This window comes from Cutaneotrichosporon oleaginosum, assembly GCF_008065305.1.
Source record: "Cutaneotrichosporon oleaginosum strain ATCC 20508 chromosome Unknown ATCC20508_contig06, whole genome shotgun sequence".
In the NCBI taxonomy this organism is placed as follows: Eukaryota; Fungi; Basidiomycota; class Tremellomycetes; order Trichosporonales; family Trichosporonaceae; genus Cutaneotrichosporon; species Cutaneotrichosporon oleaginosum.
Genome location: NW_027072175.1, coordinates 745,204 through 761,429, shown reverse-complemented (window position 1 = coordinate 761,429; position 16,226 = coordinate 745,204). Strand labels below are relative to the sequence as shown.

The 16,226-nt window shown below is 60.0% G+C and overlaps 6 protein-coding genes across 6 annotated transcripts; 4 read left to right on the top strand and 2 right to left on the bottom strand.

The window, feature by feature from the left end:
- Positions 1-283: 283 nt before the first annotated feature.
- On the bottom strand, positions 284-2,141 carry COLE_06732 (uncharacterized protein; the record flags this gene model as incomplete). Its single annotated transcript, XM_018422778.2, has 2 exons — positions 284-1,944; positions 2,027-2,141. The coding sequence occupies 2 exons, from the start codon at positions 2,139-2,141 to the stop codon at positions 284-286; spliced, it is 1,776 nt and encodes a 591-aa protein (XP_018279864.1).
- A 7,133-nt stretch (positions 2,142-9,274) lies between these two features.
- Positions 9,275-11,316, top strand: COLE_06731 (uncharacterized protein; the record flags this gene model as incomplete). The annotated part of the gene is made up of 6 exons (XM_018420310.1): positions 9,275-9,569; positions 9,614-9,870; positions 9,907-9,998; positions 10,042-10,799; positions 10,836-11,109; positions 11,145-11,316. 6 exons carry the CDS (start codon positions 9,275-9,277, stop codon positions 11,314-11,316), a joined length of 1,848 nt encoding a protein of 615 aa, XP_018279866.1.
- Positions 11,317-11,854: 538 nt separating this feature from the next.
- COLE_06730 (uncharacterized protein) lies at positions 11,855-12,916 on the top strand (the record flags this gene model as incomplete). The annotated part of the gene is made up of 1 exon (XM_018421293.1): positions 11,855-12,916. One exon carries the CDS (start codon positions 11,855-11,857, stop codon positions 12,914-12,916), a length of 1,062 nt encoding a protein of 353 aa, XP_018279867.1.
- Positions 12,917-13,965: 1,049 nt separating this feature from the next.
- COLE_06729 (uncharacterized protein) lies at positions 13,966-14,280 on the top strand (the record flags this gene model as incomplete). Its single annotated transcript, XM_018427219.2, has 1 exon — positions 13,966-14,280. The coding sequence occupies one exon, from the start codon at positions 13,966-13,968 to the stop codon at positions 14,278-14,280; it is 315 nt and encodes a 104-aa protein (XP_018279868.1).
- A 367-nt stretch (positions 14,281-14,647) lies between these two features.
- On the bottom strand, positions 14,648-14,905 carry COLE_06728 (uncharacterized protein; the record flags this gene model as incomplete). The annotated part of the gene is made up of 1 exon (XM_018427221.2): positions 14,648-14,905. One exon carries the CDS (start codon positions 14,903-14,905, stop codon positions 14,648-14,650), a length of 258 nt encoding a protein of 85 aa, XP_018279869.1.
- A 217-nt stretch (positions 14,906-15,122) lies between these two features.
- COLE_06727 (uncharacterized protein) lies at positions 15,123-15,650 on the top strand (the record flags this gene model as incomplete). Its single annotated transcript, XM_018427220.2, has 1 exon — positions 15,123-15,650. The coding sequence occupies one exon, from the start codon at positions 15,123-15,125 to the stop codon at positions 15,648-15,650; it is 528 nt and encodes a 175-aa protein (XP_018279870.1).
- Between the last annotated feature and the right edge of the window lie 576 nt (positions 15,651-16,226).

Here is a 16,226-nt window from a genome sequence, read left to right as displayed (position 1 = left end):
AAGGCAGAGACGTGCGCCGAAGCGCGGGGTCAGTCGCGAGACCGCGGTCTCCAGTGCGGCAAGGTGGAAGGGGGGCGCGTGGAACAACTCCAGCAGACACGCTTCTTCGATCTACTGATCAGCGGTCATATGCAGATAGCCGGCTGAACGGCTGCTCTCGCCGTTGCAATCCACGGCGATCCCAACGTCAGTGCAGATAAGTATCTGCGTGCCGTGCCAAGCCCCGCCAGCGCAGGCAATCGTGCATGCCTGCTCTATAGTGTACAACGTAATGTCCTGTGCGTTAGACGCGAGCCGGCGGCGCCACGGTCGGTGGTTTAGCGCCGGCGGGGATGGGGGAGGAAATGCCGAGACCCGTGACTTCCGAGTCGTACCACAGCCCGCGCTTGCGCGAAGACGTGGACGAGGTGGGCGAGCTCGGCGAGCTGGGCGAGCTGCTGCTCGAGCCGCCCTTTCTGTGTCCCGCCTTGTCGGGCCGTTTGCCGGAGACGACGCGCGCGCCGTGGCCTGCAATCGAGCTCGCGGGCGTCGAGTAGTGGCTGACCGAGGTCGGCGGGGTCGAAGCTGGCGGGGAGGAGGGCGACGCTGAGCCGGAGCGCGAGCCCGACGACGACAGGTTCTCACTGTACGCTTCCCGGCTCAGCACTTCCGGCGCATAGCCGTTGTGCGTGGGCGTGGGCGGGGACCGCGAGAAGCGGGACACGTAGCCTGGTGCCGTGGGCGCGCGCTTTGTCGTCGGAGACTGTGGGGGCGTGGAGAACTGTACGGGGGAGAAGGTCGATGGGCTGGGCGAGGGCGGGCTTGCCGATGCGGACGACAGCTTCGCGTGCGCCAAAGCGACGGGGTGCGTGGGCGGGTACGCGCCTTCGGGCAGTGGGGGAAAGTTGTCGGCGTGCTTCGATGGTCCGGACTCTGGGCTGAAGCCGGGCCCGTTCCACGACACGCGTGGGACGGACATGGGAATCGCCTCGTCCACGCCGCTGGCGCGCAGGAACTGCGGCAGTGGGGGGAGGGGCTCGAGCGGCTCGCCCGCGCCGGGCGGGAGAGAGCCTGAGGGGGCGGAGCGCGTGCTCGTCCGGCTCTGGGTGCGGGGAGGCGACGGCGTTGATGTGCTCTGCCGCCGCGAGTCGGGTTTCTCTGCGAAGCTCACGGTGCGCGACTTGCGCAAGTCTGGCCGCTGCGGCTTGCCGGTTTCGTGGGAGATTGTCGATTGTGCGAGCGGTGAAGGGATGCCCACGGCCGAGCCGACACTCTTGCGCACAAGGGAGCGCCGATTCGCTGCCGCCGCGGCTGGGGGGGTTGTCGCGGGCGACCGGCCATATGCCGAGTTAGCGGACAGGAGACCTGGCGAGGCAGGGCCGAAGTAGTCTGACTGCTGGGCGGCCCCGGTGCCGGGCGAGCGCTGCAACGGAGCGGAATGGGGAGCCTGAGCGGGGAGGCCGAAGAGAGGGTCCTGCGTCGCGAGGTAGGCCGCTTCTGGAAGCTCTGGGATGCTGAGGGCCGAGGCGGCGCCAAGGCTTGGTGGGCGGCGGCTTGCAGACACGCGCGAGGAGCGGTGGTCCTGGAGAGAAGTGCGCGAGTTGCGGTTGGACCGGGGAGCGCCGTTGATCGTTGTGGCAGTCGTGTATTTGCTGTCGTAGGAGTAGAGCGAGGCCGTGCGCTGGGGCCGGAGCGCATAATCCTTCTCATTTCCGTCCGCAGGAACTGGTGCTCCCTTGGGCACGGGGAAAAAGGCCTCTTTGCGGACAATCGTCTCGCGCCAGTGTGCGGGCCCGCGCGCGCCGAACTCGTCCGGAAATACATCACCCTCGACGTCCTTAGGCGCCGGAGGCGCCTTCTTGCGCTTGATGCATGGGAAGGCCTTGCGGTTGGGCCCCCGATAGAGCAGATAGACGCACGCAGCGGCGACGAGGGAAAAGACGATGGTGAAGCCTGCGATAGCACCTGCGAGGGGTAAGCGAATATGCATCGGCGGCCGGCGACCTGATTGCGGAATGGTGTTCGGCTCGCGGACTGATTAACTTACCTGGCGACTGCGCCCATTTGTTGTTGTTGCTCTCGTCCTGGCTTGCGCCCACGACACGGGGCTCAAGCGTGGCTCGCTCGCCGCGAAGCACTGCGCCGGCGCTGTTTATGAACATATCGGGCTTGGGGGAGGTGGGTCGGGCAGGGAGGGAGGTGAGGCTAGAGTGGGCGGGCAGGCGGGTAGTGTGGGGCGAGGTGGAAGAGTGGGGAGGTGGCGTGAGGGGACGAAGTGTGCGAGAAGACGTGTTAGGAGGAGAGCATGCCGGCCGGCGGTGCGAGGGTGAGAGAAGAGGAGGGTGAGAGGGGAGAGGGCGGAGGGGCGGAGGAGACTGGCTCGCTCAACGCCTAGTTGAAGAACAAGGATATGAGAGAGGGAGTAGAATGAAGAGACGAAGAGAGAGAGAGAGATCTAGAAGATGGGACAGTGTTTGGGGGCCGTGAGAGGGTGAGAGTTCTCTTGGTACCGTCAAGTAGGGAGTAGCTGAAACAAGAGTGAGGGCCGAGATGATGATGATGTGAGATGTGAGAATCAACAGGACCCAACGCAGGGAGGAGAGAGCGACGAGGGCGAGGGGGAGCACAGCTACCACTCTTTCTTCACGACAGAAATCAATACATACAGTGGCAGCTCGAGACTCATCATACGCCGCGCACCGTCGACAAGTTTAGAAGAGGGTTACAGGACAGGGGAGGGTGAGCCTGAACTTGTGATCGTACATGACGGTGCGGGAGCAGGAAGAACATGCATGCTTTGCGCTTGCTAGCCTGCGCTTACGAGCATGAAAGAGCAGGGACTGGGACTGGGACTGGGACTGGGACTGAGGCCCTCCGTTGGAGGAGTTGCATGGCCATGGCTTGCCAAGGCGAAGAGAGGAAGCGTGCTCGTGGGCTCATGAACCCTCGCGGGCATCGCGGGATACCTCGCTCTTCGCTCCTCTCCATGAGAATACAAGAAACTCCCACAAATCCACGAGCACGGGACTCTAAACTTTGGCTCGGATCAGGGGCCGACCGGCGGGTGGTCTGATCGGCAGCGCGTGTGCATGGTCTCGCCAATCGCAAAATAACAAACACTGTGGCATCACATCAGCAGCCGCAGCTGAGCTTGAGATCTGAGCTGAGAGAGCAGAACGAGGGCTGAGGCAAAAGGGAGGCGCGGCAAGACGAGGATTTCAGGAAGTGCGCGTAATCTAGTTAGGAGTATTGCCAGGGACGCTGATTTTCTTCCACCGCCACTTCTGCTCTTGAAGCTTTCCTGCTACGGCTCCCAGGTCCGCGTTCCACGGCGCCTGTTCCCTCCTTCTTCCGTTTACGGCACTCGCGCCGACGAGTCACACTGCGCGACCGCCGCGAGCCGACCAGAGCCTCCAGCGGCCCGGCGCGCGTCATTCGCGGCTCTGGTTGCGAGGTCGAAGCGACGTCGTCTTCCCGGAGCCCGGAACCGCTTCCGCCTGCCGTCTGCCGTTGGAGGACACCCTGCAGGACGGCATCAATGGTCAATAGCTAGCACTTGGCAACTCCAAACCATGTCGAGCTTGTCGGGGGCATCACGAGACGATGGCGCAGAAGCGCAGAAGAATGGTATGCGCTTGTCTCAGACCCTGTTCAATTGATCCGATAAGATGGAATGGGACGCCATGGCTTACGGCGCCAGGGTTGCTCGGAGCTGTGTTCTCTCGGCGGCGTCACTGTGCGTCTCCCACTGCGTCTTTGTACGTCTCTCTGAATTGTCTACATTGCCTTTCATGATGAGTTGATCATCTAAATACTGCTCGCCGTATTCTCATCGCGACATGTTCCTCTGTTCCTCTGGTATCCCTCTTCCCGCGCCGCACATGTTTCCATTCCCCCCCTCGCGCCCACTACAGTACATGTCCCATCTATTGCGCGCCTGGCAGCGTGAAACGTGCGCTCCCCCGTTCCTCGCGTTCCACGAGTGACACCCACTCCACCCCAATGGGCTGTGGGTAGCTGTGGGTCGTGGGTCCATACGTACGTGCCCTACTGTAGACGTGCATCGGTCCGTGGACGACGGAGGCGAATATTGCATTGCTGGGCTTGGCAGCATTGCAAGCGCAGCGGTGAGGCGCACGCACGCCGGCGGCCATCACCAACGGCCATCACCAACGGCCATCGCGCGACACCACCCGGTCCGTGCATTTCGGCTCCACCCCGCCGGTCGCGAACACGGCGCGAACAGCGTCCGCAGCGCGGCTGATATGTTTGATGGCCGATGGCACACGCTATCGTAGCTCCCGCCCCGGATAGGCTTTGGTCGTTGACGACGACCTGTTCCTCGTCAGTCTGCGGATCGGCGGCGGTACAGTAGAAGGTACCCGGCGCCGGCGCGCGCCGGCGCCGGCCGGATTGGCAGTGGCATACCGGCTCGGACGACGATCACACGACGAGCGCCGAACGTTAAACGTTACGCTTTGTGGAGCGGAGGCGGGGCTCGTGGGGCCTTGATACCTTGATGCACCAGCATGGAATGGGAGAGCCGAGTGCCATGCTTGCCAAGTCGTTCGCATGATCGCACCCTTGCTCGAGCCCAACGTCTTGGCAGCTGGAACCGACCATCTGTGGCTGACGTACGCTCTTTGACCTTTGCAGACGAACCGAAGCGAACCGAACTGGACTAGAACAGGACAGGACAGGCTGACAGCAGAGTTCTACAGGTAGTCAAACAGGAAAGCAGCAGGAACCTTCATCAGGAAACTGCTGCATGGGCGCGATACTGACATAAGACTCTTGCTATGCAAGTCCCTGGCGCCTCCATCAAGCTCGTCATCCGTACATGTATTACCATCCCTACACTCGCCATCCCCACCACCTGCAATAGTAGTGACTTCATAAACAAATGTATTGATATCTTCGCTCGGGTAAACACCAGTGGGCTCTCGCCCCCACTCTATGCAAACAATGCAAATGACTCCAACATCTCCGTCTGTCACGCTCGCGCTGATACATGGGCGCGTCGCGCGGAATCCCCTTCGTCTCATGCCGCTCACAAGTCGGCGTCGTCATCAAGCTGCGAGGGCTTGAGCATACCCGGAACGCGAAGCGCGTTCTCACGCTCGGCCGCAGCCTTGCGCTCCGCCTCAGCCTCCTTCTCGTCAAGGTAGAGGTCGGCGCTGTCCGCACTGTCGCCGCTGAACTCCTTGAGCGAGATCAGGAAGTCGCGCAATGTGAGCTTGAACTTGGCTGGGTCCGCCGCGTTCGCAAACATCTGGTTGACGAACTGAGTGATCTGCGCGGGCTGCATGTGACCGAAAGCGTTCGTGAGCAGGTTCGCCACATATCCCTTCAGGAACACGACGTTGGTCATGCCTGGCTCGTGCTCAGCGGGGTTGAACAACGGAGCCTGGACGCCGTCGTTCTCGACCAACGAGATGAGACGCGCGAGCAGGATGGTTTGCATCTTGAAGCCTAATGGTTAGTGCGTTCTGGGGCAAAGGAGAGGCATTGCGACTCACCACTCTTGTGGTCGGCGTCAGTGAGGACGTAGAACACGTCACCCAGCAGCGACAGCAAGTACTGCTGGTAGAACTGGCCGGAGATTTCCGGTGATGACGAAGCAAAGTTGTTGACAATCTCGAACGCAACTTATGTCAGCCAATATCCCACAAGTTAAACTCACTGCTCAGGCCAGTGTCGGCAATGTCGCGCATCGTGTGCTTGAACGCCCAAACCACCGAGTCCATGACGAGCTTGAACTGTTGTGGTGGCAGCTCGAGCAATGCAGGGAAGCATGTGAGGTTGATTGCACGCAAGAGCTTGAAGAAGCCGACCCGGTGCTCGGGGTACTCAGCAAAGTCCTTGTTGATCATGTCAAGTGTGGGCTCGAACACGGCGTCAAGGATGGGAGCAATCTGCGGGATGAGGAGATTGCTCAGCTTGGACACGATCGTAGCCATGACGTTCAGGACCTCGGCATCACGCGCGGCGGGCACGTTTCGGTTGTAGTCACCAAGGATGGCGTCAAGGAGACCAGGGATGAGGTTCTGGTTAACACCATCAAGGTCCTCCGCCTTGCGAACATAGGTCTCGACCAGCTTCAGGATCTCCTTCTTGATCGTGCGAAGGGAGCGAACCTTGGGCGTCTTCGTGGCGACCAGACCCATAGACGCCACCTGTTCCGAGATGATGCCGGACACGGCCTTGTAGAGGCCGAGCATGTCGAGCCATATGCGCCCAAGCTGGGGAAGGAAGAACGACCCAATGGACGTACACGCCGAGACATTGGTCTTGAGAATGTTGGACATGATCTTAACATTCTCGGGGTTGCCGAGAACGTCGACGCTGCTCGCTGCCTGCTGCATGAGGTTGTCCCATGCATTGTTGGGGAGCTCCATGAGCTTCTCGATCAGGCGCTCCTGGGTCGGCTTGTTAGGCTGCGCAGAGATCATGTAGCCGACTGCCTCGTAGAAGGTGTGGACCTGCTGGGGCTGCAAATCGACGGTGATCCTGTGCAGGGTGCGCAGAATCTCATCGATGAACGGCTCGTGCTCGCCTGCCTGCTGCATGACAAAGTGGCGACGGCACTTCTGAGCAATTTTGATAAAGGTGTCGCACGCCATGTCTTGCACACCCTCATGAGTCTCGTGCATGAATTCGAAGAGCTTGTTGACGACCGTCTTGAGGAACTTCCAGTGCGCCTTGAGGAAGCGAGGGTACTGGCCGACAATGTACATGATGTCAGAAGCACAGACGGCCTTGTTGTCCTTGCCACGCTTCATTTCCGTCAGTCCAAGCAGGTCCTTGATGACTGTGACCAGGAAGCGCTTTTCCGTCTCCTCGTTCATCGCGCCTGAAATCGAACCAATGGCCCAGCAGAGCGTGTTGAGGTTGTTCCACGACCATTCGGACCCATCTATCTGCTTAGCAAGCTTATCCGTCATGATTTGCTCCGTGTCCTGAACGTCGAGGTGAGTGAGGTAGACTAGCACCTCGCGCATGCTCTTGTACAGCACGATCGTGTCGCTCTCCTTCATGAACTCGCGGACAATCTCTCCCTCCTCGTTCTCGACAATGAGGACCTAAAGCAGTCAGTGCCTGTAACAATAAGGAATAAACTCACCTCCTCGGGTTTGACCATCTTCTCGATCGTAACCAGGCGAAGGTTGGAGAGGATTTCAGAGTAGGTGTTCTTCCGCAGCGGCGCTCCGTTAAGCCCGACCGACTGAGGACCGTTGACACCGCCCATGCCGCCGAGGTTGAGGTTCATCAAAGGGTTGATGTCGCCCATGGGCAGCGACTGGATCTCCTCGTAAAGCTCGGCGACGAGCTTGCCCCAATACTCGAGGCAGATTTTGAAGACCTCACGGTCGTCGACGGTGGAGATCTTTATAAGGTACAGGTGGGCGTTGATGAGGAGCTCGTTAGACTCGGGCGTCTCGATCAGACGCAAATGTGACTGAAGGAAGTTGGTCAAGAAAAGTGCAAGGTTCTTGATAAGCTGCTGGTCCTCGTCGTCGGACGACGCATAGGCAGCGGCGAGGTCGGTGCTTGGCGGGACCATACGGTTGACGCTTGTCATGACCATCTGGAAGAGAATGACGAATTTCGAGTTGTACTCCGGCCCAACGTTCAGGCCTCCAATCTCGCTCAAACACTTGAGTGTGACGTTACGGAACTCTGGCACCTCGAGGAACTGATCAAGTCAGCATGTTGCAACAACGGATTGTACTCACCCTGGTGACGAGGAAGTCAATGATCTGAGTCTCAAAGATGTAACCGAGCGGGATCCAGTTGAGGAATCGCAACAAGGTCTCGAGTGTGGCTTTGATGAGACTTGGCTTGTTGGCCTTCTCGAGTACTTCATTACAAAGGGTGAAGATGTCCGAGAACTCGCCGCACATGGTCTGCTTCAGAGCCTTGGTCTTAGCCTGGGTCATCTGTTCGGCGGAGAAGTCAAAGATCTCCTCAGACAAGAGCTTGAGGATGACCATGTTGTTCTCACACAGCGACAGGTTGTTGCGCGATGATGCAGTGATCTCGGGAATGAATGAAGGCCAATCCTTGGGCCATGCCTGCTTAAGGATCTTGGAGTCAGCGTGTTTCCCAAATGCACGCGTACCTGTACGAGGACGAGGTTGAGCTTGTTGAGGTAGCTCTTCTCCCGGCGCATCCGCGTCTCGTCACTCGAAACGTCCACGGTAACCTGGACGATAAAGTTGCGGATGCCGCCCTGCTGGTCGGCAGGAAGAGTCTTCCATCTGGTCTGAACAAGCTTCTCGAGGATCTGCAAGGCGATGAACTAAGTGTGAGCGCGGGCGCCATCCCAGTGCTCACCTTGGTGTTTATGTTACCTGAGGACTCAAGGATCGCCGGGACCCGCTGCCACGAGTCGGGGTTCTCTTGGAACTGGGTGAGGACCTGCTGGGCCTGCTGTTGCTGGACAAGTCAGCCATATTAGTCATGAGGGAAGCAGAAGGCGTTGAGACGTACCTGTGCTCCAGCGCCGGTGTAGAATGTTGTTACGACCTGGTCGAGCAGGCTGTGAGAGTCAGTGCTTGTGCGCATTAACATGGGGTTCGCTGCACGTACCCGACGTCGAGTTCCTTGGAAGGGTCGAGTATGGCCTATACACATGTTAGCGTCCGCATCTCGATAGGAAGCGCAGCGGGGCGCTGGCATGGAAGCTTACCTCCATCGTGCCGGGAGATGGTAAGGTAGATGTTGATGCTACAGTTGAGATGAGAAGGCTTAGATGGGCTGTGGGAACACGGGGTGATTCAATGACAGGTGGCGCATGTCAGGGCAGTAGCGAAACGGTTTCAGCTCGAGCTCAACGCAGCTTGCACAAGACTTACGAGGGGAGAAGAGAGCGAGATGTCAAGGACCTGTACGAGGTTGGTCGCGTCCTCTGAGTGATGGATGGATGGGGTTTGGAAAGAGAAGAGGAGAAGGGAGGTGGAAGATGGAAGAGGTGTTGACGAGATGCGAGACGAGTGAGGTGTGGTGTTGGTTGTGGGGTGGCTTCTCGATGACACTCTGGCTGCTAGGCGTGCGGCGCGTGCGGTGAATGCGGGGGGTGCCTTCTGGCGACCACCGTCAGCTACGGTGGTGCAGTGGGCGGGATTACGGCGTTAACGGATGCTTTCCCACGCGGCGGACACGCTCCTTTGTTATTACCTCTCAACCTCCACTTGCCACCCACCGGCTCTATCAACCTCCACTTCGGCTCGATCCTTCCAGCATCCCCCCCTTCCTTTCCGGCATCCCCCTTCCTACTACTCTCCATTTGACCATGGCCTCTTCAGCAGGGCCATCGACGCGCTCCGTGTCGCCTGTAGTCGACGATGACCTTCCAAAAGACTACAAGCCCTACGTGCCCGTAGCCAAGCGGCGTGCCCAGATGCTCTCAAAGCTTGGGCCAGGGCGGCACGTTTCGAAGAAGATTAAGACGACTGAGGATCTCGAGGAAGAGAAGGACGCGCTGCGTGCACTTGATGAGGCGAATGAGCGAGAACGCGAGAAGGCGCGGCAGCAACGCACCCTCCTCCAGGAGGCTCAAGAGCTAAAGCGACGAAAGGAACTGGAAGGTGAATCGGCGAGCTTGGTGTAGTCTGGAAGTTGCTGACCACAGACGCCAGCAAGTCGGAGGCGCAGAAGATGGCAGAGGAGGAGGCCGCCTTACTCGCACAAGTACAGCGGGGACAGAAAAAGCTCGCAAGCGTTCAGGAGATCGCTCATGGAAGGACGTATACTCAGAGCATGAAGTCGAATTGGCGGCCACCACGGTACATTCGTGACCTCGGCCCAGAAGGGCAGCAAGCAGTGCGAGACAAGCACGCGATTATTATCGAAGGGGAAGATCCACCACCAGCTATTGAACACTTTGCCGTAGGTGTCACATCCGAGGCACTTCGCTAACCACAGGATATGAAGATTCCTCCACCCCTTCTCGAGTATCTGTCCGACAAGGGTATTGCGCGTCCAACGCCCATTCAAATGCAGGGTTTGCCCACGGCGTAAGTGATGAGCTGCTGGCACACACGACCGAGCTGACACCAGGTTCGCCGGCCGCGACATGATTGGCATTGCTTTTACAGGCTCTGGCAAGACCCTTACTTTCACGCTCCCCGCCATCCTAAAGTCGCTTGAGATGGAAATGAAGCTGCCCCTTGTCAAGGGTGAAGGACCGGTCGGCCTTATTCTCTGTCCGTCTCGCGAGCTTGCGCGGCAAACGTACGAGGGTTGCGTGGCCATGTGCACCAAGCTCGCCGAAGGTGGCAAGTATCCGGAGTTGCGAAGTCTCTTGTGCATCGGCGGCATCAGTATGGCAGACCAGGCCGAGGTCCTCCAGCAAGGGGTACACGTGGTTGTGGCGACGCCCGGGCGTCTTATCGATATGCTCGAACGGGGGCGCCTCAACGCTGACAATTGCAAGTACATGTGCATGGACGAGGCGGACCGCATGATCGACATGGGCTTCGAGGAAGCTGTCCGCAGCATCATGGACCATTTCAAGTACCAGCGCCAGACACTGCTGTTCAGCGCGACAATGCCACGCAAGATTCAGGACTTCGCGCAGGCGTCACTCGTAAACCCACTTCTCGTCAACGTTGGCCGTGCGGGTGCGGCTAACATGGACGTCATCCAGGAGGTTGAGCACGTCAAGCCTGAGGCCAAGATGGTTTACTTGCTGGAGGTGCTGCAAAAGACGCCCCCGCCCGTCATCATATTTAGCGACAATAAAAACGAGGTCGACGACATTCAGGAGTACCTCCTCCTGAAAGGCGTCGAGGCGGTTGCTATCCACGGGTCGAAGAGTAAGCCTGAGTGATAGCGGCTGAGCTGACATTAAGCACAGGACGAGCGTGAATACGCTATCAAGTCCTTCAAGTCAGGCGCCAAGGACGTCATGGTAGCGTCGGGCGTCGCGTCAAAGGGACTCGACTTCAATGAGATCCAGCATGTCATCGTGTACACCATGCCCAAGGAGATTGAGGACTACGTGCACGAAATCGGGCGGACGGGGCGATCGGGAAAGACGGGTGTGGCGACGACGTTTGTCAACAATAGCACGAGTGAACAAACGCTCCTCGATCTCAAGTATCTGCTCATGGAAGCAAAGCAAAAGTGAGCTTTACCTTGTGCGCAGCAACTGATCTCAGAATCCCGCAGTTCCTCCTTGATATTGACGACCCCCGCGCGGCGGCCGGCGGTGTTCTTAAGGGTTGCCCGATCTGCGGCGGCCTGGGCCACGGTCTTTCAGACTGCCCGAAGCTGGCCGACGAAATGCGCCGCAAGGCTGCCGCCAGTGCAGCCTACGGTGATGGCTACTAGTGTCACATTACTGTTGTATGCATGGCAACGTGAGCGTTGTGCATGCAGGATCGGACCGAGCGCCCTTGCTCGGCATGATCCTCCGCGTTCCTGCGGATGTCTTCCGTTCAAGCTATGTGGTTGACTTGAGCGCTCGAGACGGTCAATGGCAGCTGACGGCTGAGCATGGGCGGATGAGTTCACGTGACTCGGCATCTTGCGGCTAACGATAAGCCGGTCGCCGGCTACTCTGTCCAATGATACAACTCGACGACACCCGAGGAGCAAGACAATGGGGCTGAAAGACACCGCAACGGCGGGGGCATGATGAGCACGAGCGGCATCTATGCAAGCGTGGGGCGTGATATAAGAATGACAAGAGAGCTGTCTCCATCGACGTCGTCAGACGTTGACCACACAGGCCGCCTCGGCTCCACAATCCGCACGCTTTCTCACGCACCCAGCATCTTGAACCGTGATCAACCTCACCTCCTCCCCGACTCTACTCGTCCCTCCTATTGCCCACCCCACTCCGACTCTCGTCATGACAAACGACACGATGCGTGCGGCGCGCTACTACGGACGTGGTGACATCCGGATTGACACGATTCCCCGCCCGGTGCTGCAGCCCGGCAGCGTCGCCATCGACGTGGCCTACTGCGGCATCTGCGGCTCCGACCTGCACGAGTATGTTGAGGGGCCAATCTTCGTGCCCACCTGCGGCCGCCCCCATCCTGTCAGCAAAGAGGCGGCCCCGGTGACGCTGGGCCACGAGATGTCCGGCGTGGTCGCTGAAGTGGGGGAGGGCGTCGACCACGTCAAGGTTGGCGACAGCGTTGTCGTCGAGCCGTACATCATCGATCCGAAGGTCGACACGGGCCCGGACAACGACGCATACCACATTTCCAAGGGGATGGGGTTCATCGGGCTGTGCGGGCGCGGCGGCGGGCTGTCTGAGCGCATCGTCGTCGAGAAGCGCTGGGTGCACCCCGTAGGCAATGTTCCGCTCGATGAGGCCGCGCTCATCGAGCCCCTCAGCGTGGGATACCACGCGTTCCAGCGCAGCGGGGGGAAGAAGGGCGACTTCGCCCTCGTCACGGGTGCCGGGCCTATCGGCCTCCTCACCGCGTCCGTCCTCAAGGCTGAGGGACTGACCGTCGCCATCTCCGAGCCGTCCAGCCTGCGCCGGCAGAAGGCGCAGGAGACGGGCGTCGCAGACCACATCTTCGACCCGCGCTCAGCGAACATCGTCGAGGAGATCTTGAAGCTGCGGCCTGGCGGCGCGGACATTGCGTTTGAGTGCACGTCCGTGCAGCCAGCGTTCGACACGCTCATTGATGCGGTGCGCCCGCGCGGCGTCGTCGTTGTCGTCAGCATCTGGGGACACAAGGCGGAGATGGACATGCAGAAGCTCGTGCTGAAGGAGATCGACGTGCGCGGCACCATTGCCTACGTCCACTCGCACCCCGAGACGATCAAGCTCGTACAGAGTGGCAAGATTAACCTCAAGCCGTTCATCACGAGCGTCATCGGTCTCGACCAGCTCGTGAGCGACGGCTTCGAGACACTCATCCACCGCAACGAGACGGCGGTCAAGATCCTCGTCGACCCGAAGAAGTAATGCCGAAGTAACCAGGTTGTAGTTGTATGCAGGAATTGCTGTTATAGGTGGTGGTGGTGGTGGTGGTGTGGCGGCTGCTCTCGGCCGTGTTTTCGGTCTCGCTCGCAACTGGGTTGAGTGGCACCACGTGGCACAGGGTGCGCCACATCACACTCGCGCCACGGTCGCTGTGTTGGGTGGCTCCAACTCCGAGGTTGCGCGGACCGCGCGCGGCGGGCACGCTAGAGCCGCAAGCGGGAGGGCCCAGAAAGCTTTGCCCCATGTGAACGTGCCATCGGTCCCCTGCAGTCCTGCAGAGCGGAGTTGGACACACCCATGTCCACCAAGCACGTGAGCCCACATTCCAATGCGGCCAGCCACTTGCTCCTATCATACGATTCCGCGGGAAAAAATGCCTCTCAGAGAACTGTGACGTTCTGAATGCGGCGAAGACGGCGGTGTGTGCCAGCGAGAGGACGAAGCGGTGGCGGGCTTCGGCACGCGCCACTAGCTCAGCTGGCTCAACGCGACTGGCTTTAGAGGCGCGCTGCTGCAGACGCGACTCGCGTCTTCGCAGACGCTAGGCGCGTCTCTGTATAGAAGTCACGGTAAATGAGGCGCAATAAATTACGAGAGCGAGGTCATGGCTCCCGGTGGAACGCGGAAGGTGACCTGCTCGGGGCGGCAGAGAGGCAAGGAGGCGACGAGTGCCTTTTCCCATGGTGCAATGGTGCAGGCCGACGGCGAACCTGGCCAGTACCGCATGCCGCCATTCTGCCGTTCGGGTTGGCGCAGTTATACGACCTACGGCGCGGCGGCGCGGCGACACGGCAGGAGCCACGGAGCGTTGGAGCCAGGGGTGCCACTGTTCAGCAGCGGCCCGTGTCACGGCCTCGAAATGGCAGCCTATGCAGCGGCTGCTGCCCACGGCTCAGAGTGCGCGATAATTGTCGCTCCGCGAGGCCTCTGCTTCGTCAGCGCAGATGCCAGTATTCCCCACGCTTTCGACGCCAGGTCTCCCACGGCCTCACATTCCTCCAGCCCTGCATTGACGTCGTCCGACGCGCTGCATGACGCGTTATCCGCTAGCGGTACTAACGGCGTTTCGGACAGCCGTGCCAATCGCAGTAGCCTGGTTCGGACTGAGCATCGCTCCGAGCCCCGTGTCGGCGGCAGCCTCGGCTGAGGAGCTCGGCGCCGTCAGCCTCATGCGGGCGCCGGTGGCTTGTGCACCATGCAGCGCCGACGTGCAGCACATCACATTCCGCTCGGCGCGGCCAGGGCGGCACGTGGGCCAGCTGACGGAGGCACGCAAGTTTGTTGTACGTCCAGCGGCACGACGCGCGAGGCCTGCGCGGAGTGGGGGAGGAACCGCCCTGCCGTAACAGTTAGGCTCATTCCTCGGAGGCTCCAACTCGGTCCGAGACAAGCCTAGGCTCGGTACTGCGGTACTGCGGATGCGCCTCGGATGTTATGCGTGCTGCCAAGCGCTTCGAAAGTGGGGGGAGGGAGCACATGTTGAGATCTGGGACGCTGGCGACGCGGACGTCATCGCAGTGCAGCAAAAAAGATGGAATGTGACCCGTGAGGCCTTGCTCCACGCAAAACGGGGGCATCGGGCGCGGGGGCGGCGGCGCAGGCGACGCGAGTGCATCGCCCTCTGTATAAGCGTATTGCCGCTGGACGGGCGGCGAGCCACCGGCATAATAAGATCGTTTTGCTGTTGCTCATGCGACCTCGCGCTTTGTGCATCTAGCACACGCACATCAGAAAGAGTAGAGTACAGCACGCACAGCACGCTTCGTCCCGTCTGGAAGCTGAATTGACCGCTGGAGAGTGAGAGAGAGCGAGAAAGTGACTCCCACACCGAGCGGTGCAGCCCCATTCCATAAAGCACGGGCCGCCCCACCCTCCCTCCGCCATCGACCACTCGCCCCTCTCATCCCTCCATTGTCCATCTGCGTCAAGCACTCCTCTCTCCACGCCGCCCACCACGCCGTCGCCCATCATATCACCCTCCGACCGGCCCGTCCGCCAGGGCTTGTCCGCAGCATTCGCGCTTCTCGACCTCTCCTCCCAGTTCAAGGAGACCGACCAGCCTGACCAAGTCGACCACTCGGGCAACGCACGCCCGCGCCGCCCCGGCCTCCCCCCCGGCGGCTCGTCTTACCGCTCCTCCACCCAGGGGACGCGCCGCCAGAACCAGCCCACTGGCAGCCAGCGCGGCATGGCGGACGTGTCGAGCGCCGCAGCGCTCACCGCCCATTTCCGCGCCTATGTCCGCCAGCTGAACCAGCGGCTGCCGAGCACTCTGCGCCTTTACCTCGCTCCGCGCGTCACCTATAATGGACGGCGCATGAGCGCAGAATCGTTTGCCGCACTCGCTAGCCCGCCGGGCGCAACGGTGGCGAGCGAAATGGTCGTTGCGGACGTCAGCAAACGCCTCCTCGCGGCCCGGATGGAAGTTGAGCTCAATCATCCCACTCCAAGCACTCCCGTGGTCAACAGCGCAGATGCGTCACCGCTCGAGAGTCCACAGAGTGACGAGGTACGGCGTGGGAGCAGCACATCTGTGGAGCACATTCGCGAACACGTTTTCTATCATTTCGACGAGCAGTGGCGCATCGACGAGGTGTGGAGCGTCGCTGAGCCCCGTCCCCCAAGCCCCAAAGGCCGTGCCGACAAGGGTCGCGAGAGGCAGGAGCGCAGGCGTCTGAGCATTCCATCGTCAGGTCTGGAGGAGTACCGCTTCTGAGAGAGGACGTTTTGTATTTACGCTCAACTAGAGTAGCAGTTGCCTTTCGGTGCTCTTCCAACCTGTATCTAGACTCAGCATAGTAGATAACGCGACGTCGAGCGTGTACTGATACTTGCGGATCCGTGTCAACTGCTCGCGTGAGTGCCGGGTGTAATGTTGCGCCACAAATGGAAAACACCGCGCTGCCTCTCGCTCGTCGCTATGGAGGTAGGATTGACCCATCACTGTCTGGAATATGACGACAAAAACTGTATAGGTACATGATACAACTCATCGGAAGTTCAGCTTGATGAGGAACATGAGAATGTTCATGGAGACGTGGACCGATGCCCAACCTGATGTCAGTGACAATCGAAGCCAGTAGGCTCACCGCATGCCGGCACCAGCTCGGGGTACTCGCGCATCTCATCGAGACCAATACCGCTGACATCGATATTGAAGCCGCGTGACATAATTTGTCGTGCGACAAACGAGCTTATGAGCTCGAGAGACTACGGTTAGCCGAGATCAAAGGGAACCCGACACGCACCCAAACGCCACACGACGCAATAAATGTAAGCGCGAACGTATACG